Consider the following 23,155-nt stretch of genomic DNA (forward strand, 5'->3'; position numbering starts at 1 on the left):
TACAGGTCTCTCAAAGCTATCAAGAATCGCTGAACCTAATGTTCCGGACTCCCTCTCAGAGACAATTCCCTCCTTAACACCATGGGTCCAGCTATTCACGCCCCAAGCATGTCGTCTGCGAGCAACACAGTCAGCCAAGTCGAGCCGCTTGGAGCACAAGTTACGTGACAAAGCCGCCCCAGTGTTGACAATGTGATTTTACCAATCACAACATACTTGGCGACTGATGCAATCTTCCACACTATCCGGATGCCAGCCAACAACCTCCCCCTCTCCATACCATCCACGCGCCGAGAAGGTCCATGGAATCGACAAGTTGAAACCGCTTCTTGGGAAAATCTCAAGCTCGTCCAGGAGGTCGGTCGCTTATTCCGGCAGCTTCTTCCTCATTTTTCTCTCGTGTATCTTGGACGTACCTATAGGATGTGTAGAACGAAACGGGAAGTTTACATCTTCGTTGCAGAATGAGAGCCTAGCCTTCTTTGCGGCCCTTCCTGGGCTTCAACGATATACTTGGACGTACTGTGAGGTTGTCATACCCCCGATGCCGATGTGCTAGAAGATGGTCGATACTCCCTGCACAACTTATAGCTTACGCATAAGGATCGTCATGCTCGCCACAGATTCTTGAAGTCAATTTGGTCTCAGCACTCAACCGTGGGGTTACCGCCTTCTTTTACTACGAGCACAGGTGGACTCTTATGTTTCTTAAGCCAAGCAGCCAGAGCCACGACTTGATCGAAGACTGTGAAGGTAATCGAACTGGACATCTGGGAAGTGGTGTTAGCAGGGCGTTTGTCCGTTACCAACCAGACGAGACACTTACCGTCAGACGTACGAGTCGAGGAGTCGTGGCCCTCCAGAAGACTTGTATGCCCTCAGTCTTGAGCATGGATAGCGCCAGCCTAGACATTCCCATGGATTTCTCTGTACCTAGACTTTGCATGCGGGTTTTGATGTTGTCGAAGGGCATCGAGGCATATCTATGGAAAGGGTCAGCGTGAACGAAGCGAATCAGATGATCCAGTATCGTAGCACTCACGTTGTAACGACACCACTTGCCGCTCCTGCCATCACAGTTGCACTTGCGCCAGTGATGCCCCAAGATGTTCGGATTTTCTCTTGTATCAGACCGAAGGTCGCAAACCTTACCGCACTATTGGTTCCCTGCTTACACAATACAGGTCCAAGTCCGCTCCAGAGTGCTCTGACCCCATCTGTTCTCACCACGTTCACTGCTGCTTGCACTAGAGTGGGGTTCTTCAACCCAGATTTGCTCTTGTCCGCAAGTGATCGACTGTGAATCATCCTAGTCTTCAGTGCTTCGCCCGGTGTGACCACCAGTACTGATTCAACGACACCCGCAGTCAGTCCAGCGAGTACTGTGCTTGCTCCAGGGTTGGCTGACCCAATCTTCGACTTCTGGAAAAAGGCTTGACTCTGTGTAAACGAAATGAATCTTATGCCGCCCTTGGCCGCATTGCTGAGCACCAGTGCTGAGCAGCCAGAATAGAGTCCTCGGATTCCCGAGCTTCTGATGGTGTCGCGAAGCACTTGCAGAGATGTCTTGGGCTCAGCACTAGCGACTGATCCTGTAAAGACTGCTGTTGAAGGAGCGCGCGGGAGCTGTCGATATGTCTTAACGAATTCAGCTGGATACTAAACAAAGTGTTAGCCACACAAGGTTTCATTGCTGGCAAGACAACGTTAAGACTGGTTCGTTAGTGAGAATGTAACGCCTGGACCCCCTGATCTGTCTCGGGATGCTGACTTACTGTACACAAAGTCTCCGTCGCGCCTGCAGCTGCCCCAGCAGTCACGCTGACAAGTACAGTATGGTTTCCTTTCGTCGTGGACATGATTGACTCTAGATGCTTTCTAATTTACCACAAAGACAAGCGATGAGATGATACTACAGAATGCTAGGTATGTTGTACCTTCTGAAGACACTCATGCTCACAGCTTTTGAGCGAGACATCTTATGAGATGCAATCGTCCATTTCCATTGAGAGCGGGCTCATGGCCTTCGGCCTACCTTGCTTGACAACAGTACATCAAAAACTCGGGCTCCGACGACATGCTTCTCGTGTTGCACTGCCACCGACAACAAAAACCAGTCTGAGTACTGATGCAATGATACGGATCTTACAGGGCAATCATCCACTACTTCATTACAGCCAGGCTGGCCTACACGGACAACGTCCGAGTTTCCAGTAATGAAATAGGTTCGTACCCGTAATCATTTACGAGACCATGAAAGATCGAGTCTCATAGAAGCCAGGTCACGATAAAGGAACAGGTAAGTAGGTAGGCTGTGCTACTAGTATAGAGCTATAGCCTACCTAGCCTCCACAGAAAAGGCTTGGCACGCATGCCAAGTCCCGTGCTAACTTTCTCCCTCGAACACCTTTGATCGTGGATACTTAGGTATAGCTTCTTTCTCACAGTACGACAGTCATACAGAAGCTTGCTATTGCTCATGATAAGTGCTACTAATTGCAAGAACACAGACGTGTGGTAGCAATAGCCAACGACAATCACGACCGGACCGAACAACCACGACTTACACAGCTCGGTCAACTCCCGAACATCCACTAATTACTGTAAGAAGTAGTGTAGCAACAACATCTATTCAAGACCCGTAATTTACAGCCTAGATGTCTTGATATTTGATATGTACGTGTTTGGCTTGCTTCGAGAGGAAGCCGTAGAATGGCTAGAGAGCGAGTTAACGAATGATATCACATCCCTTGACTGCAAAGCAAGGACAACGCCTGCTGTACTGTACTTCATTCCATATCGTCTTCGTAGCATTGGATGCAAACTCCCTCCCTGCTCTTGACACATGTTACTCGTTCCTCATTCACGACCATCACTAATCTTAGCGAAACTCGACCATCGGACACTGCATGCGGTCTTGCACGTTCAGTTCGAACTCGAAGATACCTTTTTCAGTAGCTGCGAATCTGTAATGATCATTAGCAATTTGAACAGGTACGCAACGATATATGTCATGACTTACAATTTCAAACCGTCTGGACTCCAGCCTATCCCTGCAGTGCCAGGACCTGCATCCCTGATTATATCTTCCAGACCTGGACCGTTGTTGTTGCTGGTACTGGTCGTGGCTAAGCGTGGATGGGCAAGTGTTGCGCCTGAACCACCAGCGAGATAGCGATGGCCAGCCGCGGGGGTCCAGTTACCGTTGCCGTCTGCACTACTTCTAGCGAGTATCAGACGAGCAATTCGTATGTCGTTATCTGGAATGCGCATCATTGGTGGTAGACTCAAGCTGTAGGCGGGGGATGTTGAGGTGGAGTTTGGGGTCGAGCTTGTGTTCGCCAGCTCCGATATACGCGGGATTGTGGCTCGAGTGCTGGTTGAGCTGGGGTCGGCTGCTGATGTGAGGCTGGACCGTAGACGGCGGGCCATGGCGGAGGCTGTGGGCGATAGACTGGAAAAGTTGTCGGAAGTGTGCGTACGTCGACTTTCTGGTATGGCACTGCTTCTGATGTTATCCGAACCTGAATTTGATGCTGCACCGGGTAAGGAGTGCGAGGACTGGTGGACTGAGTCAAATGATAGGTCACCACCCACAAGTGTTCTAGTCCTGGCTCGAGTGTGCTCGATGTTATTTTGCAATTGAGCAAGCTCAACGCGCGATTCAGCTCTACGGACTTCGTGTTCAAGATTTTGAATACGTTGTGCTCTCATTCGTCGATCGACACTCATACTTTGAATCCTGCGATTCAGCTCGCCTTGGTCAGTAGAAGTCGACACCGTTGGCAATGCTGAACTTAGTGCGGAAGAGGTTGATGACTCGGCTTGTGCATGAGCTTGCAATGTTCTCTGTCTCTGTAAGATGACGTCTCGTTCATCGATGAGCTGGTTGACCCTGCGCGACATGTTCCGAATTTCGGCCTCGAGCTCTTCTGATCGTCGTGCAGTGTGGTCACGTTCGCTGTGTAGTTGTGGCTGAAGCAATCTCTCCAGCGAAGGAGAGAGTTCGCCTTCATCAGATTGTTCTGCTTGCCTTTGCTGATTACGTACATCTAGCAGACGATCCCTAGCTTCCAACTCCGTCCTCAGCACGGCGGAGAGGCGTTGCTCATCCGTTAATTGTCTCTCAAGTCGATCAGCCAGCTGTCTCTCCTCAACAATGGCGTTCTCAATACGCTGAAGCACCGGATTGGCTGTGGCATTGCTGTCACGACGGGCCCTGTTAGTTGCCAGAGAAGCTTCAATTACGTGCCACGGATCAGAGGGTGGGATGTCATATGGTAAAGGTTGGCTGGAATCAGAGCCAGCTGTCGGCGTCAAGTCGTTCGTAGACATATATGGGCGTGAATCGAGTGTGGCAGCAGCATGATACGTGGACGCGGACGTTTGCCGAGGCTCGTAGGTATGATTTGACTGACGACCATCGTCTGAGATAGGCCCAGGTGATGCTGTCATTGCTAGTCGTACACCTTCGTCAACGACTAGATGTTGGGCTGTTTGAGGCTCGGAGAACACAACAGAAGACCTTCTCCGAGGCATGTGCGGACCGCTTGACCGGCTCGGAGACGGATTGAGCAGCTGCACGTCATATTCCCGGCGTGACGGAGGTCTTGAGGCAGACGGATGCACGCGTGGTTGCTCGGAGACATAATTAATGCTGAAGATGCCCCTAGAAGGTCCTGAGCCAGCAGTTGTGCTTTCCAGGGCGTAGGTGGGAGCGTCTAGCTCAGGCGGCATAACGACAGGCTGGTCGTAACTTGAACCATTGGCCCGAGGTCGACGAAATGACCGGGCACCAAGAGGAGGTTGACCTCTCAAGACTTGCATCCGTTGGTGATGTTGACGCTGTAGTCTTTCCTTTACATCCAGCGTTCTCCAGTCAGCAGGAAGGTTGTCCTTGAGGTGTACTTCTTTCGTCTTGTCCTTATGTAATTCGACATGTTGTCTTCTCAAGAAGCCTTGGCGTAAGTCTGCCAGCCCAATACGACCATGGTCTTCTGCCCAAGCCAGGATACCCCAGGCGGATGGTGAGAAGGCCATGGACCTTACACAGCCCCAGGGTGAATCTCGAGTGGATGTGAATGAGCACAAGATAGCGTGTTCGGCGGGGACGACCTCGTGGGCGATTGCGTTCATATCGAAGATGGTGATGACACCACCTTGTGAAGAGACAGCGCACAGACTGCCATCCTGGGAGAAAGCGACTGCGAAGCTGAAATCGTCTATGTGCAAGGTTCCCTTAGGCACGTCTGGGGTAGACAGGAGACGCCAACCATAGCTTGCGTAAGGCTTAGTCTCCGACGTCGGGTCAAGATCCGACTCGACCAGAATGCGCTTCCGGAAATAGACCTTGTTCTCGTCGCCAACAGCAGCCATAATCGTGGTATCTGGACATAGCACGGCATAGTTCATGGGTTGTGGGTAGTTGATAGTATTCAGAGTGGTTCTCTGAGTAAGAGAGTAGATAGTTACGGTCCGGTCGTTGTTGCTGATAAGCACGACGGTTTCCTCCTCGTAACCCTCCACGTCCGGCTTCAGGATCTGCACCGTCATAGAATTCACAATCTCTTTGCCCAGCATTTCCACCAACAGCTCGTGGCAGAAACCACCTGGCTGACCATCGTGCTCACCGATATAGACAAAGGCACAGTCTCCTCTTGTCTCTCCTCCGACACACACCCATCCATGAGCTGCGGCTAGACATCGAGCCTCGAAAGGAATGGTCACCAGGACAGAACGTTCGTTGGACTCGAGGTCGAGGATGTAGACATCGTAGCGGTTCACGTAGAAGATCTTGTCTTGGTAGACTGTGCTGATGAAGTTCCGGAGCTGAGGGTGGGAAACATCGATATCGACAGGGTAGTACCTGTGGTGGACGACGAGGGAAGTAGTAAGCTGTAGGCACAGAGGGTCGACCGTCATGACGGGATCGAGGCAATATTCGTCAACATTGGCTTGATTGGCATTGGATCTGCTGAGAGCGCCGCATCGGGCTACTGTAGTACTGTAGATTCAAGGCTTCACCCAGCTGTACATAAAAAGCTGCGACTTGAGTAAGAGATATACCTTAGGTGGTGGTAATATTGCTGCAGTTGGTCTGGCAGTAGTATTGCGCGACCAATCCAAAGGCCGTTTGCAACTTCTGCCGTGACAATTGCGACTCATTGTGAGGCGAGCCTTCCCATTGCATAACGTCATTTTCAGTTCACCTAGGTACGAATAGTGGTATGCATGACCAGCTACGGTTATGCTGACGAACCAGAGTAGATATACAGTGAAGCTCTCTCTCATTTCTAGTCTTCACCATGCTTGACGACAAACTTGTTGTCGCACAGTACTTTTTAGGAGCCAAAAGTAGCCTCAACTAGCTACCTAAGTGTCCTCGGACGTGCTTGATGAACTGACCTTTCCTAGGTGGAAGCTGATCTACCGGGACCATTTGCCGGGCTCAACCTCACTCCTCCACGTCTCCTATAGTGCCAGGACTGCCCAGCGCAAAGTTACTACACTTCTCTACGCCACTAGCGGTTACTCACTCGACTAGCCCTTCGCTGTACAGGTCCTGGGCTGACTGGTGGCACTCCGCCTCTGTCACTGGTAAAGCTACCTTCTCGTGCCCTAGTGGGCACAAATTCAGCCATCCCAAATCTGCACTCCCCAGTTCTCCTTAGGAACCCCCATATTGCGCCACGAAGGTCGTTGGTAACCTCCTTTTCTAACAGTGCTATAACAAGCGGATAGAATGTTTCCAGATGCTTGTTGTACGCGTCCATCTGGAAATTCGTATACCCTTCGATCACATCTATCACTACCGGCCGCCACGCTACGATATTACGTTGCTGAGTCTCATCGTCGAGCTGTGTAAAATTGCGAATGATGTCGGCACAGAGACTAAAGGTCGTTGTTAGCATGTCTCACCAAAACAGATATGTTGCGCACTTACGGGATCAGAGCTCCTTCCGTCTCAGCTCGAGCCATTCTCCTCTCTTCACCTTCATCGTGATACATCCGCATCAGAATGCCAACGTACGTGTTAGCCGATCCAGATTCCTGCTTAAGCAGATTTGGCGGCTGTCTCATGAATCCCTGTCGCCATAATGCCATCCTCAACTCCTTGTCTCCGTTAAACTTTTTGGCAAATTGATACGACTTTTTGAGCAGACTCATCAGCCGCAGCAGTTCCTTCGACGGTATCTGAGCATATACGCTATCGTTGCTGAACAACTCTGCCACTGTTTCGATCATTAATAGCTGCAGTACACAATTGGTAATTATCTTGTTGAAAAATCGCCGTCGCGCTGCAGTCACTACTGGCGCGGGTGTTTGCATGCCTGTTTGAGGCTTGTAATCCTCGAGTTCACCTTGTGTCGCTTCTGCTGCTGTCACATCTGGCGCGTTGCTATGATCGCCGTTCGTTATAGCTTGTTCTGGCATTGTCTGATCTAACGCCGTCGACGCAATGGACAAGCCATCACTTGTGTCTGTGACTGTCGGCCTGGCTTCAGACATCGTTGCCGCTGCTGAGAAGAGCTCGTACGCCGTAGTGCGGTTAAAGAGCTCTACAAATGCTCCCACCGTCCGTGCCCAGTGGTCGGGAGTAAATCTCCCCACGTTCTGCAAGATCAACTGCTGCAAGCAATTGCTGCCAATTCGAGCAATAGTATCGTTCTCTTGGCAGATGCACAAGCTCAGGAGTTCGAGGAATCGATCCAGCATGTGCTCCAACGACTCGAAGTAATGCGTAAAGAGTGAGATCATGTTGCGCAACGCCTGTATCATCGTCGTGGATAGCCACACCGACAATTCTTCGTGATTGGGTGCTTTGGACATTTCCGATTTAGATTGCAGAACAACGAAGATAGGGTATAACACCTGCCGCCATAATGTCTCCCAAAAGTCTTTGGGAAAGTCTCCTCCATATCTTGTCAGTGTTTCGAACAGATAGTTTAGCGATCGAGATCGCACTTCCAGGTCTTCGCCCGTCATCAGGACGTCTTGGTATGCCAAGAGAACTGGATACCAGAATTGTTCTTCCTCTGTTTGTGCACTTGGCTGCCTCACCCCGAACGTAATGCCGTCCACTGAAGACCCCGAAGCTTTCATATGCCTGCGCGATAAGGGACATTCAGGTGTCCTCAACATTTTTGGTACTGTTGACTTGAGTAACTCCATTGCCTGCAACGATTTCTTCTGAAATCTGAGATTCTTCGAAAACTCCTTAAGGCATTGGATAAGGTCGGGGAAAGATCCTTGGGTAATAACAACAGCAAACCTAGCGTTGTATATTTGCGTCGTATAGTCAAAGGCTATGTTAACAATCGCTTCGTATTGTTCTGCTGCCGCAACTGTGAAAACTCCGAACATTGTTTTCCACCCAGAACGAATATTGTCGCCACGAGCTTGAATCATCTGGATTAGACATCGTAGAACCATATCTTTGACTGTCACAGCTGGGTTGTTTGCCATAACGTACTCGAATGGCTTCAAGAAATCTTTTTGAAATTTGAAGCCCGGCAGTTCTTCGAGCTCCAGAAATCTCATTGATAGTTGTCTTAGAGAATCGAGCGCGAAGAACACAACGGCTGTGTTGTTGTGGCATCCAACCTGGTTGAAATGATCACCAAGCACATCCCAGATCCTAGACCATTCAATTCGTACCCTTGTCATGTTGTAGTAGCTTATTTCGACCAGCTTTTGTAAGCTGTACATCCGCGGCGAGTCAGAGTTGCCAGATGACTGAATCTCTTGCCAGCTGACATCGGTAAGCGCTTGTACAAAGTCGACGATGCCACTAGCAGACAGCTTGGCTGTGTTCGTGAATATCTGATCAACGCCTCGAACCATATCTGATGACTTCGTTTCGTCGGCGACCTCGGGTCTAAAACTGTTCGTGGACCGAGCCCCTGGTCTCTTGGACATCTGCATCGACCTTCTACCTCTACTTGTCTCCTTGAGGTTGGAAGGCGTTGGAATCGAAGCTCTTGTCATGTCGGGAAGCGCACCCTCATCAACTCCAGTCGACAAGAGCTGAAGCCGATCTAGCTGACTGACACATGTCAGGATCTCTCGCCATGCCCCTTTCAGCAAGTCGCCTTCGGTAGTAGCGACCTCGATAAGTATGCGGAGAGCTTGCAGATTCTTAGCCGTCATCTCTTTGATATTGCCAAGGTTGGTAAACTTCGCTAGCGTGGTCACGAATGCTGTTCTTGGTGTGTCGAGGTCGAAGCGACAGGTTATTCGAATCGCTAAGCGTAAGCCATCGAGACACTGTTGTATAAGTTCTGTGTTCTGAGCGTCTTGCATCTGACTCGAGAAAGCAGACAAGAACGACATCCACGACTCTGCGAACATGGGACCTACATACCGAGTGTTCGATGCGGGCACGAAACGTGACAGAGCCTCTCGGACGGCAGATTTCTTTTGCGCCCTGACTAGAGTCCTAAATAGTTGTTCTGTGCGAGTCGCCATCTTGTCTGCTTCGACTGTCTGGCGTTCTGCTTGCAAATCACGACCAAAATTGACGAGGGCTTGACCTGTACGAGAAGCTAATCCTGCTGCCGGTGCAGAAGTCTGTATGCCTAGGTCTTCGGCGTGCTCGCGCTCTGAACTCAACACAATCTCGTTGCTTGCGATCTCTTCGTAAATGCTTGTCAGATATTCCGGTGGTAGGTCTTGGCCATCGTTGATTCCCCTGTTGTTCTTAATGAAGTCTTCAGGTGTCATGCGTCTGCCTTTCATCTTGACACTATGTTGATCCGTATTGAGCATGATAACGGAGTATGCAAGGACGTATGCAGTATCCGCATTAGCAAAAGCATTGGGATTTCCAGTCAGGTACCTCTCTGCGAATTTGAGCATAAACCGATCAATCTTCTGAGCCTCACCAGGCAGTCGGAAACTTTGGAGAAACTGTCTAAGAGCGTCAACAAAACGCCGTTTGGTAAAGTCCATGGTATCCACGAATGCATGCATTACCGCCACATTGTAATCGTCACCTTCTCCCATGTACTCGCCTAACATTGCCTTATCTAAGCGCTCATTCGATATCAGGAATTGTGCAACATCCGAGGGTGTGGCACTACGGATGAAGCCATGATCAATAAGTGCTTTAACACCACGCTTGGGCTTGAAGTTGAACGTTCTGATCGCTTCGTTCAATGCTGTTTTACGCTTCCTGACTTTCTCGATCTCATTAGGGTCATCCTCCAATACTGGTGTAGAAGCGCCAGAATCAGAGAAGCCGCTTACGATCTGTGGTGAAGGTGGTATAGGGCCCGGATGATCCATTGAGTCACGAGCATCGTCTTTGGAGATATGGGATGCAGCATAACCAGATCCATTTGACGTATCAGTGGAAGACCAGCTGTCCAGCGAGCTGAGTATTTCTACAAGACTTCTCAGAGCCTGTTGCTTGAGGCCATACTCTGCAGGTATGACTGGCGGTGGCTGAGGTGCTGGTACAACATTGGCTGTGGCTAGACTAGGGAACAGATTGCCCTTGTTGTGCCACTCAGTGGCAGTGGCTTTGTTGTGCTGCTCTTGATAAAGATTTTGTTGCTGTGGGGTGACCGCGATCGGATTGCTGCAATACCGGGAGAGGTGTTCAATAATCTCTTGGTACATATTGTCCAGAGCTGTGCGGTCACAATCGTAATTCAAGTATATCTCTACTAGCGCTCTAGCGTCACGAGATAATCTTTCAAGCACATCCATAATCATCTGCTTCTGAAACATAGGAGCACTTCTTTTGTCGAGGACAGATAAATATACCTCTTTCCAGAAGACCTCAAGTTCCTTCTTCAAGGCTACTCTCAGCTCCTTCAGAGAGAGCCAGAAGATCTCGCAGCAGACCTCATAGATACGGGGTACAGAGCTGGCTGCATTCCTGGACAAACTGAGGCAAAGGTGCGGTTTCGCAATTTGTACAAACGGTACGTCCTCTCCCTCATTTCCTCCTTTTAAAGCTGAATAGGGAGAGGTGAAGACTGTCATGTAGTTGTTCAAGACGTGATGTATCAGATGCAATGAAAGCAGTTTAGAACGCATACTTTGAGCTCTTAAATCCTGCTGTTGGTCGTAGCTCAACTGTTTCTGACTCAGCTTGCATAAAGACCGGAACACTAGGAAGGCGTCTCTGAGGTAGATGTCGTCTTCGTCTTCAGTGCTCATATCCAGATCTTCTCGATCCTCCTGCAGACTGTTACGTGAAGTGGGCACCGAGTTGACTCTAGTGCCTTTTCGATCACGTCTGGCGCGTGTGACTGTGGTTGGAGCAGTATCTGCCAAAACAGACTCGTCCAAGGTTTTATTGGTCTCGAAATCCTGTAATGTCATCCTTTGCTCGGCTGGTGTTGCATTCGTTTCTATTGAAGGTGGCGAGGACGAAATAGGGACTTCTCTGTCCTCATCGTCACCGTTCAGGTCGGCTTCTCCAGCTGTGGAAGCTCGGCCAGACAAACTATCGGCAGATGTTGTGGCTGCATTCTTGGAGCGTAGATCTTTGAGATCCAAACGCACGCGTATCCTTTCGAAAACAGTGGCAACCATCTGCGTAAGCGAGCCCTGGGCGATTTGCTGGTTCTGACTAGACTTTGAGTAGATGAAAATGTTGTAGATCTGCCTCACAGCTTTCAGCAGACCAGCACCATGGACAACGATTTTATCATCCAAGACCGCAGCTAAGAGAGACTTGACTATTTGTTGCTGGATCTCGACGGCAGTGGCTTCATTTTCGAATGTGTCACAAATGGCTTCGATCGCCCGTTCTATGAGAGGAGGCGTGTCTGTAGGTACTGGAGGAGCTGATGCCGGAGTTGGGAAGGCGAAGTAGGAATAGCTGATTAATTTGCCGATGCAGTCTAAAGCAGTCACCTGAAGCTGGATGTTGTAGGACTTAGTAGCCATTTGTAGAGGTCGAAAGATGAGTTCAGGATTGATCTGTTGCTCGGTGTTCCTGATATTGGCCAAAGCAGCCTGGACAGCATCGCCAAAGTCCTTGCTCTTTCGTACCTCCTTTGATGCATTAATTTTCTCTAGGGCACTGACCACGAAGACGGTCGAGCTGACCGGCAGCGATCGAGTTGTAGCATGCGAATCCGATCTCCGACGTGCCACATTATCTGTAGGTCGTCTTGCCTGCACATCGACTTCACGAGGTGTATCCGGCTGATCGGTATCTGTCAACCTTTGCCCCGAGGTCTCCGAGTCCTCTGCGTCGTCTCTCGCCTCAGATGAGAGTCCATTATGTGGAAGACCCCCTGTTTCTCTGACGTCGTTTGGCTTCTGAATGTCCTCGACAGAGGACTTCGGAGAGGTCGCATCGGCATCGGAAACTGTTATTGTTGGTCCTCCATTAGAACCTTGAGGAGTAGATCCTACACTTTCCGCGCTTCCATTGTCTTCGCTCTTAACTCGTCGATCTTGCTGGCTTCCATTGAGGCTGGCACTAGGCTGATCTATCTGCAATTCAGCATCTGGTGCAGGGTGATCTCCAGACATTGATCCAGTATTGACCACATTCGACACAAAAGGGAGTGCTCACGTTCGACATTTATGAACACTTGACATATCGTTCTCCGGTCGACTTCACTCAAGGTTGGAACATGCGATAACTTGGCTGTAATATTCACCTACTACGCTCTCTCAGGACACCGTGCTGCCTCTTTGACCAGTCCGAGAGAGGCAGATCTGCTACGGTTGGTCTTAGTACTTGGTACGGAGGATCTTGCGGCCTTCAACATGCAAATTGCTCGGTAGGCGTCGAGAAAAATTGCCCTATTTTTCCCGGGTTCAGATGGATTCGAGCAGCAAGTATGCTCGCGATCAATGTGCTTTCTCGCCGAATGTTGCTGAAAATACTTTGGAGGCCGCCCAACGCGGAGCTCCATTTGGCTCCTTCCGCTCTTGACCAGAACTCAACAGCTTTGTAGTAACTATTTTGACCTTGCTGTTGCCAGCAGTATTGACCTCTATCAGTCACTCCTTTGGTCGATCCTGGTATCCTCCTGCGTTATATCTGTCTTGTGAAACTGCCAGCACCATGGCTTCCGTAATGGTGTCTCGTTGTCCAGCTCGCATACTCTCATACACCCCTGCCACCTGCAGGACGAGCCAGCAGTCACTACGTCGACTAAGACAGCAAGTTCGGTATGGCCAGGACCACGCGCATAGTGTTACAAACTGACAAACTTGGGAGGTTAACGCCTGCAGCCCTTTCTGTTCTCAGCCGCTTCTATGCCTCCAAATGTACGATAATGCTCCTCGAGCACCGCCTGAAATTATGCTAACGCTTGAGGCAGCTTTTCCTTCGCATACCGTCATCAGCATGCCGGCGCTGTCACCGACAATGCAGGCAGGTAATATAGGAGCATGGCAGAAAAATGTTGGCGATACACTGGCACCCGGTGATGTCTTAGTCGAGATCGAGACGGATAAAGCGCAGATGGATTTTGAGTTTCAGGAAGAGGGCACTCTTGCAAAGATTTTGAAGGAGACTGGCGAGAAGGACGTCGCTGTTGGAAGTGTACGTTGACGATTATTCAAGCCAAGTAGTGCCTATACTGATGTCTTACAGCCTATTGCGGTCATGGTCGAAGAGGGTGAAGACGTATCAGCCTTCGAGAACTTCACCATGGAGGATGCAGGCGGCGAAAAGTCTCCACCAAAGGAGGCTCCGAAAGAGGAAGCATCAGAAGCGACCGAGTCACCAGATTCGGGTTCGCCTACAGCACCACCAAAAGGTGGTGAAGAATCCAAGGAACCTGCGCCCGAAGCCCAGGAAGCTGACACGACCGGCGAAAAACTCGAGGCTGTCATCGATCGACAGCCAAATGTGACATACGGCGCGAAGCAACTTGCACTTGACAAGGGTGTGCCGCTCAAGGGGCTCAAGGGAACTGGCCCTGGTGGTCGAGTCACCGCTAAGGACGTTGAAGGTTACAAAGCTCCAGCAGGAGCACCGGCTACCGCGGCAGGCCCTGCCGCCTACGAGGACATTCCAGCTAGCTCCATGCGAAAGACCATCGCCTCAAGGTTGAGAGACTCGATGAACCAGAACCCTCACTTCTTTGTGTCTAGCAACCTCTCCGTGACTAAGCTGTTGAAGCTAAGACAAGCATTGAACACTTCTGCAGATGGCAAGTACAAGTTGTCAGTGAACGACTTCCTGATCAAGGCTTGTGCCGTAGCATGCAAGAAGGTTCCTGCTGCCAACTCCAGCTGGCGCGAGATAGATGGTCAGACCGTGATCCGAGAACACAAAACAGTCGATGTTAGCGTGGCAGTCGCTACGCCTGTCGGGCTTATGACTCCTATCGTCAAGTCGGTAGACAGCATCGGACTAGTAGCCATCTCAAGCGCAGTCAAGGATCTCGCAAAGAGAGCTCGCGACGGAAAGTTAAAGCCTGAGGAATATCAAGGTGGCACATTCACAATAAGCAACATGGGTCAGAACGACGCTATTGAAAGATTCACTGCCGTTATCAACCCTCCTCAAGCTGGAATATTAGCGGTCGGCACAGTTCGCAAGGTCGCAACTCCGGTCGAGACTGAGGAGGGCACCATTACCGAATGGGACGAACAGATCGTTGTTACGGCCAGCTTTGACCACAAGGTCGTAGATGGCGCTGTGGGTGCTGAATGGATCAAGGAGCTAAAGAAGGTGGTTGAAAATCCTCTGGAGATGATGCTATAATAGTTCTCAACAACCACGAGGGGAGCGGGAGATGGATTGAAGATAGAGCGGCTTTGTACAAAAGGACTTTACCTTCTGTGAAGCAAAAGTTGTGAGCCATGTGTTTTATTGGGGTGGTCGTACAGGCCATGAATATTCTTTGTGTCGAATTGGTCGGCAGGCACCAGAAGCATGGAGTGAACGGATCTTCCATATCAAGGAGAAACATAGCACTTTACTTTACATTGAACATCATTCCATATTGTGTATATCGTGCTGCCTATGGAGTGCTAAAGTATTCTGTATGAAGTGTATTTATTGCGGGCTGGAAAGGGACATCGAGGCTCCGAAATGTGGCGCATTCAGTCGGAACAAGGCTGCAGAGCCGGATGTGAAATGATCGCATGTATTTTTATTCCTGCCCCAACACTCAAATATATCCAAGGCGAGAGCCTGTTTTCCTATTCTACCCATCATCTACTCACGCGCTTTATTGTGTACACCCGATGGGCCTCGAGCCCCTGAGATGAGCTTTAATCCTCGCCCAAATTCACTCCTGGGCCCTACAGAAGAAGGACGATCGATAGACAATCGGCAGCATGGCGAAGCGCATCTCGATTCGCAATATGGAACCACAAAGGATAACACAAAACTGCACCAAATGGCGGAGATAACAGAGGAGGAAGATTTGGAGATGAAGAGACCTCCCTACCTACATGTCAGCGCACGAGCTTTGAAATTGAACCGAGATGAGACTGACGGATGTCTAGGCTATGCTTGCTGGCGGCATTGGTGGCACAAGCGGCGACATTCTTATGCACTCCCTGGATACTGTTAAGACCAGACAACAAGGCGACCCTCACTGGCCACCAAAATACCGCAGTCTGGGCGATGCATATCTCAAGATTTTCCGGCAGGAGGGCGTTAGGAGAGGACTGTATGGAGGCTTTACGGCGGCCATGTTGGGATCATTTCCAGGCACTGTCGTTTTCTTCGGATGCTACGAGTCCTGCAAAAGAGCTATGCTCGACCGTGGTATTAGTCCGTCGTTCACGTATTTGGCATCTGGTTTGTAACCTCGTACCTGCCCCTATTGCAACACTGCTAACCTACGCAGGCTTTCTTGCCGACTTCGTAGCCTCCGTCATCTACGTTCCTTCTGAAGTCCTCAAGACACGCCTCCAACTCCAGGGAAGGTACAAGAACCCATATTTCATTTCTGGTTATAACTATAGATCCACCTGGGACGCGGCGAGGACGATAGCACGAGTGGAAGGAGTGCCAGCCTTATATTCTGGTTACAAAGCTACCATTATCCGAGATTTGCCCTTCTCTGCCTTTCAATTCGCGTTGTACGAGCAGTTTAGAAGAGTTGCGGTGCAGTCTACTGGTTCGCATGACCTGGGGTTTGGCTGGGAGGTCACTACTGCAGTTTCTGCAGGTGGTATTGCAGGAGCAGTCACCTGTCCTCTGGACGTGGTAAAGACAAGAATTCAGACGCAGATAACGCCGGACAGCCACGAGCAGTCGAGTCAGCCCGCAAAGCTCGAAAAGGTTGTCAGCGTGGTAAAAGAACAAAAACGCCATATACATTCCGGACCCCGGACTGTACCAACAACTGTACCAACACTCGATACATCCTCAATATTGACAGGGCTCAAGATGATTTACAAAACGGAAGGGGTTGGTGGTTGGTTTCGAGGTGTTGGACCTCGAACCGTCTGGACGAGTGTACAAAGTGGGACGATGCTTGTCATGTACCAATATTTGTTGAAGCAGTTTGAGCGGATGTCTGAAAAGAAAGAATCTCCCAGCGTTATATGACATTATTTGCATTGAAGTGGTTGGTCAGTTTTGTTCAGTCATACCGCACGTGGCAGCTGTCTTGACGCCTGCCACTCTAGGGAGCAGGACCACTGTACATTTCCACTACCGGGTCAGGTAGTCCGATAGATTTGATAGATTTGATAGATGAAAAAAAGATCCTGTCCTATTAATGCGTAGACACAACGACAACTTCACGATTTTGCCGTTTCCTGTAGCCACGAACAGACCGGCCCTAAACGAAGATCACTGCAGGGTTTGCAATCTGGGAAACGTCAAAACAGGACAAGCTCAAGCGCACCAGCTCAGGGCCGAAGTCTTAGTGTCCTCTGGGGACGGCTCAGGGCCAATGCTAACAAATCTAGGATGTCCGCGAATCATACCCCTCTTGGCACCATCCCTTTTCTTGTAGAGCCGGGCAGATTTGTAGACGTCTCCAGATTATCAGGTCGACCTACTCGTCGTTCACAACGTCGGTTCCAGTTTCGTTTCTGTTTTGATAGGCACTTGCTGTCATCACCTCACTCGTTCCTTTTATTCTTCTTCACAAGAGCAAAGGTTCTGAAATACACGTAAGTTTGACCTTTCGACTGCGACTACCTCCTCAATGACTTCAACACATTGACGTGTTTGCGACACGGGCTAACGTGGAAGGTGCAACAGATAATTCTCCGTTTCCGGTCATTTTCGTCTTCAACCTACCGAATGTTTAACGCCATGGGTGAGCAACCATTTCGCACTTTCTATCGTCGTCTGTTGTGTTTTGTTTGCGCGCCCGAGATTCACTATCGACGACTGTGCAAAGTGTCCTCCTTAGCATGGCTGGCATCAAATCATTCGTGCTCGAACCCAACGATGTCATTGACCCCGGCACTGAAAGAGACAGCGAAGAGCCAGATGCTAATGAAATATCTGGTGTAGCGACCACACAATCTCCGCAGGCACGGAATTCTCCTGTACCTGTGCAGAATGGCAAACCTACATCTCCCTACGTCAAAGAAAGCAACCCAATGGGCTCTGGTGCACCACAGACAATCATCTCGAAAGATCCTAAAGCTGCTGCTCAAGCAGCCAGCGACATGAGGAACGTTGTCAGGCGCAAGTTGACTGGCTATGTTGGCTTTGCCAACTTGCCCAACCAATGGCACAGAAAGAGTGTGAGAAAAGGTTTCAGCTTCAATGTCATGGTTGTCGGTATGTCAGTCCCTGGGACTTTCTACTTGTGTGTTTATTGACAACGCTAGGTGAATCCGGACTAGGAAAATCAACCCTGATCAACACACTCTTCAACACATCCCTATATCCTCCACGCGAGCGAAAAGGCCCAAGCCTCGATATTATCCCCAAAACTGTGTCCATTCAGTCGATCAGTGCAGATATTGAAGAGAACGGCGTTCGGCTGCGACTGACAGTCGTCGATACACCTGGCTTCGGTGATTTTGTCAACAATGATGACTCTTGGAGACCTATCGTCGAGAACATCGAGCAGCGATTTGACGCGTATCTCGAGGCTGAGAACAAGGTGAACCGAATGAACATCATCGACAATCGTGTCCATGCCTGTGTCTATTTCATCGAGCCAACCGGCCACTCCTTGAAGCCATTGGACATCGAAGTCATGAGGAGGCTACATACGAAGGTCAACCTCATCCCGGTCATTGCCAAAGCCGATACCCTGACCGACGAGGAAGTCGCCATGTTCAAACAGAGAGTAAGATCTACCACCCCTTCGGTGATCGTTGTCTTACTAACGTGACCTAGATCTTGGCAGATATCCAACACCATTCCATTCAAATCTTCGAGGGCCCACGATACGAGCTTGACGACGAAGAGACCATTGCTGAGAACCAAGAGATCATGTCCAGAGTTCCTTTCGCCGTTGTGGGTGCCAACTACGAGGTCACCAACTCCGAGGGTCGAAAAGTTCGAGGCCGACGCTATCCGTGGGGTATCATCGAGGTAGACAACGAAGACCATTGTGACTTCGTCAAGCTTAGACAGATGCTTATTCGAACGCACATGGAAGAGTTGAAAGAACATACCAACAACCAGCTCTACGAAAACTACAGATCAGATAAGCTGATTCAAATGGGTGTCTCCCAGGATCCTAGTGTGTTCAAGGAGGTGAACCCAGCAGTAAAGCAAGAAGAAGAGCGCACACTCCATGAGCAGAAACTGGCTAAGATGGAAACCGAGATGAAGATGGTCTTCCAGCAGAAGGTGGCAGAAAAAGAGTCCAAGCTTCAACAAAGTGAAGAGGAACTCTTTGCTCGTCATCGTGAGATGAAGGATCAGCTAGAGCGTCAAAGAGCAGAACTGGAAGAAAAGAAGCAGCGAATCGAACAGGGTCGACCAATTGAGGAGAAGGGCAAGAGGAAGGGATTCTCGCTCCGATAGATGGCGAGCCACCACGATTGCTGCGAGTTCACAGGCTTGTGTCAACAAGTAATTTCAGCGATACGATGATGATGTCGATACTACGTTCCTCGAGACTTTGCTTCTCTGCGTTCGTTGTGACTCGGAAGCAGACAGGAGCTGCTCTACGAAAACATGATCGTGTATATTTGGATTGTGAATATGGTTGAGGTTGCGGACAAACGAGCGTTAAAGGGAAATCAAAGCGAGTGAGCGATTCGAGATGTACTACTCTCAAAATGTCAACAGTGTCGGTGTGTACATGTTCTTCAGGTTTATTCTTTAATAGGAGGGCATTCAGAGCAGTACCGTAAGTGGCTATGTAGGAGAATCAAAAGCTCAACGCTGTGGTGTGCTGCTTCTTGACTGGTCGTGTGCTCTCAAAAGTCAACTCTTGGTACCCGATTCATCAATATGGTCAGTGGGCCAGCGGGAAGATCACCATGTGCAATGTCACCAGTTTGTACAATATGAAGCGCTGTCTGGCTTGTTAGTGATTCAATCAGCTAGTAAAGGAATGAATTGACAGGTACTGGTGAAATATTGCTCACGAGCACTACGAGTAAGAATCCGCATGATGTTGCTTGTTGGCAGCTCAGGCCGAAACCCTGGTTTGGCATTACGCAAAAGCTTAAAGTCAGGGCAGTGACGTGGTGCGCACTTTCTGACCGCAAACACTCTTGACACTTTTCCTCACGAGCAACTGCCCACATATCTTGTACGTGTCGATAAGCTGCTATCTTTCTACTTCCTTCTCTAGCACCAACGCCTTCGACAGCCTCTCGACGTGTCATAGTAAAAGCGTCAAAGACCACACTGCAATCCTTTCAGCTTGCACACAAACTACCACGAAGATGCCACCAGCCCCACCAACAAATGCTCCTTTGGGCGAAAGACTGCAAAAACTCGCGACTACTCTACAATATAAGTTCACTCACACCTTTCTCTTGCGGAAATACTGACGAACTAGCACTCGCCTGGTTTGTGGGACATTTTACCCTCCTCCTCTGTGTTCTCCGATATGTTCTGTCCTATATCACTTTCAACTATGCCTCCAAGTGGGCAGCTTTTAGCTATCGAACAGCATTCGTGGCAGCAGTCGCAACGTACGGAATCGTAGTTTACAAGGCGTTCCGTGCTCGTGTGAAGCCAAATTCCCCTCCAGCTCAGACGGCTATGACTCTTCTGGGAGATGAAAATGTGCAATATCTTTGTGAGTACAAGGCTGATGTCGGAGAATTTAGCTAACGACTACAGTGATCTCGTTGGTATGGCTGTTGAGCAGGCAAATTCCACTTGCCCTGCTTCCTTTCAGTGTCTATTCCATCTTCCACGTGGCAACCTATACACGAACGAACCTAATTCCCACTTTCCAACCTCCAGCGGCGGCACCTGCAGGTCAATCACCTCAGACACAGAAGCCGCAAAGTGGACTGGCTGCAATGATCGGCAAGTTTGTCAAGGAATACTACGATGGCAGCATGATGCTGGTAGCATGGCTTGAGATTGCCCTGTGGGGACGTCTTTTCCTGTCTGCCTTGACTTTCAGCAAGGGAGCTTGGATGTTGTTGGGACTGTATACTGTCTTCTTGCGAGCACGATTCCACCAGAGCACTTTTGTCCAAGGTGCATTTGGTCAATTCTCTGCTCGTATCGATCAACAGCTGAACCAACAGAATATTCCTCCGGCGGCTAAGCAGGGTTGGGAGACTGTCAAAAACCTCAGTCGGCAGGCAGTCGAAGCGACCGATGTCAGGAAGTACATTGGTGGTGCGCCAGCTGCTCAAAAGAAGGCATCCTAAGCATGAGCCGGGTACCTTAAGCCTGAACCGGTGTTTTGAGTCCCAAAATCACGACTTACGACAATAAGAAGATGCGGTCCACTCCACTTCCACAACGACATCTGTGTGGCACAACATGATCGAAGCCCAGAGTGGAGGGATTAGCACAAAGTAAAATGGGATGCGAGTGGTGTACGGGAAATCATTGGAGATTCAGAGGTACGCTCGAGAACGTGATGGGAAGTCACTTCCTGTACGTTGGGAGCGCTGTGGACAGTCAGGCGCAATCGAAATGAGATGCGCCAAGTATCAGAATAAGAGTAACCTCGGGGGACATATAAAGAGGCTCTATAGCCTTTACGACAACAATCATTTTTATGCGACGTTCGTGACACTTGAGGTTCTCCTATGGAGAGTCGACTTTCTACAGTACAATCTCGCTACACAATAACAACGATACCATGAAGCAGATAGTCGAACAGCCTGAGCGTGAATACTAGATTACATTCTTCACTAACCCGATAGAGACTAACCACGCAATGACGTGGGTCAGATCCAGCCCGATCCGCGGCGACAATTGACTGCGCCTGTGAACGACTCCATTTCCTTCGTACTTGTGCTGTACTTGTATACTGTCTTGCATTCTATTGTCGCAATATCTCACTGTTCGACCATCGACACGACGTAGCAGTATGGGCGCATTACTATCACTGCCGTTGCTCGCACTACCGAGCGTAGCAACGTTATGGTCAGTGGCGGCATCATGCTGCGGCGCTGCAACCTGCACAGCACTATGCAATGCCTGCGGCAAGTTTCAGAGCAGGTAAGGAATTGAGTTGCTACGACCAGGATCATACTGACAAGATGGCAGTATGGCAACGCGTATAGCATATGCTTTCATCCTTCTCTTAAACTCCATATTCGCTTGGATCATGCTCACACCATGGGCGATTCGAAAGCTGGAGCACCTTACCCTGGACTACATGACTTTTCAGTGCGGCTCTCATGAATGCTACGGTTATATGGCTGTTCAAAGGATCAACTTTGCGCTCGGCCTGTTTCACTTCCTCCTATCGTTCACTCTTATCGGTGTACGAAACACAAAAGATGGACGTGCTGGATTACAAAATGGCTTCTGGGGACCAAAGCTCATTGCCTGGATCGCATTCATAATCATCAGCTTCTTCATTCCTGAAGAGTTCTTCATGTTTTATGGCAAATACATTGCATTTACTGGAGCAATGCTTTTTGTCTTGCTGGGACTGATACTCTTGGTCGATTTGGCTCATACTTGGGTCGAGCTATGTCTGGACAAAGCCGAGGACGAGACGAACTCGAATTCGTCTATATGGCGATGGGTTCTGGTTGGGTCGACCTTTTCCATGTACGTGGCAGCCTTCACCATGACTGTTGTCATGTACATATTCTTCTCCGGCAATACATGCGGCATGAACAACGCAGCAATCACGATCAACCTTGTTGCGCTATTGGCAATCGCCATAATAAGCATGCTACCTCATGTCCAAGACGAGAACCCGAGGGCTGGTATCGGGCAAGCAGCAATGGTTGCGGTCTACTGCACATATCTTACCTTCTCGGCCGTTTGTATGGAACCCGACGACAAACAATGCAACCCTCTCATTCGAGCACGAGGCGCTCGCACCACGACGATCGTCCTCGGAGCAGTCGTCACCTTACTCACTGTAGCATACACCACCACCCGTGCCGCAACCCAATCCTTCTTCGGTAACAAGAACGAAGGCCAAGTCTACCTACCCGAGGACGAGTACGGACCCTCAGCCAACCACGTCGTCATCTCCGAACAACCTCGCGCTCGCCGCCAGATGGCCCTCCAACAAGCTATCGCAGAAGGCTCCCTCCCCGCCTCAGCAACTTTAGACGACTCCGACGACGAAGAAGAGGAAACAGATTCCAAAGGTGGAAAGCACGTCAAGGATGACGAACGCCGGGCAACACAATACAACTACTCCCTCTTCCACGTCATTTTCTTCCTCGCTACATGTTGGGTAGCCACCCTCCTCACACAAAGCATGGATCCAAACAACGACTCTGATTTCACTCCTGTAGGCCGTACCTACGCCGCCAGCTGGATCAAGATCATCAGTGCTTGGGTTTGCTACCTGATATACACGTGGAGTTTACTCGCGCCGATAGTGCTGACGGGGCGCGATTTTAGCGGATAGTATCATCATGGTGGTTGTTGTGGCTGGATGGGGACTTTTAGGTGGTGGCTTGAGCGGAAATATTATTTTAGCGATGGGGATTCTTTTGATGACTGGTTGGCGAGCGAGTGAGGGTCGCTGCTATGGGTTGGCTTTATTCGTGCATTTGCAGGCGTACTATCAGTATAAGTAGATGTTATACTGGCACATGAAACTAACTGCCTTGCCTCGAAGTATCGGGGTTCTTCTACAATTGAGGTACAATACGTAGAGACTTCTGG

The 23,155-nt window shown here is 49.7% G+C and overlaps 8 protein-coding genes across 8 annotated transcripts; 5 read left to right on the forward strand and 3 right to left on the reverse strand.

The window, feature by feature from the left end:
• Positions 1-644: 644 nt before the first annotated feature.
• On the reverse strand, positions 645-1,859 carry LTR64_000272 (uncharacterized protein; the record flags this gene model as incomplete). Its single annotated transcript, XM_064894657.1, has 4 exons — positions 645-770; positions 827-983; positions 1,043-1,659; positions 1,776-1,859. 4 exons carry the CDS (start codon positions 1,857-1,859, stop codon positions 645-647), a joined length of 984 nt encoding a protein of 327 aa, XP_064757344.1.
• Positions 1,860-2,881: 1,022 nt separating this feature from the next.
• LTR64_000273 (uncharacterized protein) lies at positions 2,882-5,922 on the reverse strand (the record flags this gene model as incomplete). The annotated part of the gene is made up of 2 exons (XM_064894658.1): positions 2,882-2,966; positions 3,023-5,922. 2 exons carry the CDS (start codon positions 5,920-5,922, stop codon positions 2,882-2,884), a joined length of 2,985 nt encoding a protein of 994 aa, XP_064757345.1.
• Positions 5,923-6,521: 599 nt separating this feature from the next.
• SEC7 (guanine nucleotide exchange protein for ADP-robosylation factor) lies at positions 6,522-12,498 on the reverse strand (the record flags this gene model as incomplete). Its single annotated transcript, XM_064894659.1, has 2 exons — positions 6,522-6,891; positions 6,944-12,498. 2 exons carry the CDS (start codon positions 12,496-12,498, stop codon positions 6,522-6,524), a joined length of 5,925 nt encoding a protein of 1,974 aa, XP_064757346.1.
• An 826-nt stretch (positions 12,499-13,324) lies between these two features.
• Positions 13,325-14,692, forward strand: LAT1 (pyruvate dehydrogenase complex dihydrolipoamide acetyltransferase component (E2); the record flags this gene model as incomplete). The annotated part of the gene is made up of 2 exons (XM_064894660.1): positions 13,325-13,522; positions 13,574-14,692. 2 exons carry the CDS (start codon positions 13,325-13,327, stop codon positions 14,690-14,692), a joined length of 1,317 nt encoding a protein of 438 aa, XP_064757347.1.
• A 752-nt stretch (positions 14,693-15,444) lies between these two features.
• On the forward strand, positions 15,445-16,495 carry LTR64_000276 (uncharacterized protein; the record flags this gene model as incomplete). Its single annotated transcript, XM_064894661.1, has 2 exons — positions 15,445-15,739; positions 15,789-16,495. The coding sequence occupies 2 exons, from the start codon at positions 15,445-15,447 to the stop codon at positions 16,493-16,495; spliced, it is 1,002 nt and encodes a 333-aa protein (XP_064757348.1).
• An 818-nt stretch (positions 16,496-17,313) lies between these two features.
• CDC3 (Cell division control protein 3) lies at positions 17,314-18,892 on the forward strand (the record flags this gene model as incomplete). The annotated part of the gene is made up of 3 exons (XM_064894662.1): positions 17,314-17,689; positions 17,740-18,206; positions 18,257-18,892. The coding sequence occupies 3 exons, from the start codon at positions 17,314-17,316 to the stop codon at positions 18,890-18,892; spliced, it is 1,479 nt and encodes a 492-aa protein (XP_064757349.1).
• A 1,194-nt stretch (positions 18,893-20,086) lies between these two features.
• Positions 20,087-20,712, forward strand: POM33 (Transmembrane nucleoporin; the record flags this gene model as incomplete). The annotated part of the gene is made up of 2 exons (XM_064894663.1): positions 20,087-20,123; positions 20,168-20,712. 2 exons carry the CDS (start codon positions 20,087-20,089, stop codon positions 20,710-20,712), a joined length of 582 nt encoding a protein of 193 aa, XP_064757350.1.
• Positions 20,713-21,383: 671 nt separating this feature from the next.
• TMS1 (Membrane protein tms1) lies at positions 21,384-22,895 on the forward strand (the record flags this gene model as incomplete). Its single annotated transcript, XM_064894664.1, has 2 exons — positions 21,384-21,514; positions 21,563-22,895. The coding sequence occupies 2 exons, from the start codon at positions 21,384-21,386 to the stop codon at positions 22,893-22,895; spliced, it is 1,464 nt and encodes a 487-aa protein (XP_064757351.1).
• Positions 22,896-23,155: the final 260 nt, after the last annotated feature.

This window comes from Lithohypha guttulata (genome assembly GCF_036872675.1).
Source record: "Lithohypha guttulata strain CCFEE 5908 chromosome Unknown scaffold_1, whole genome shotgun sequence".
Lineage (NCBI taxonomy): Eukaryota > Fungi > Ascomycota > Eurotiomycetes > Chaetothyriales > Trichomeriaceae > Lithohypha > Lithohypha guttulata.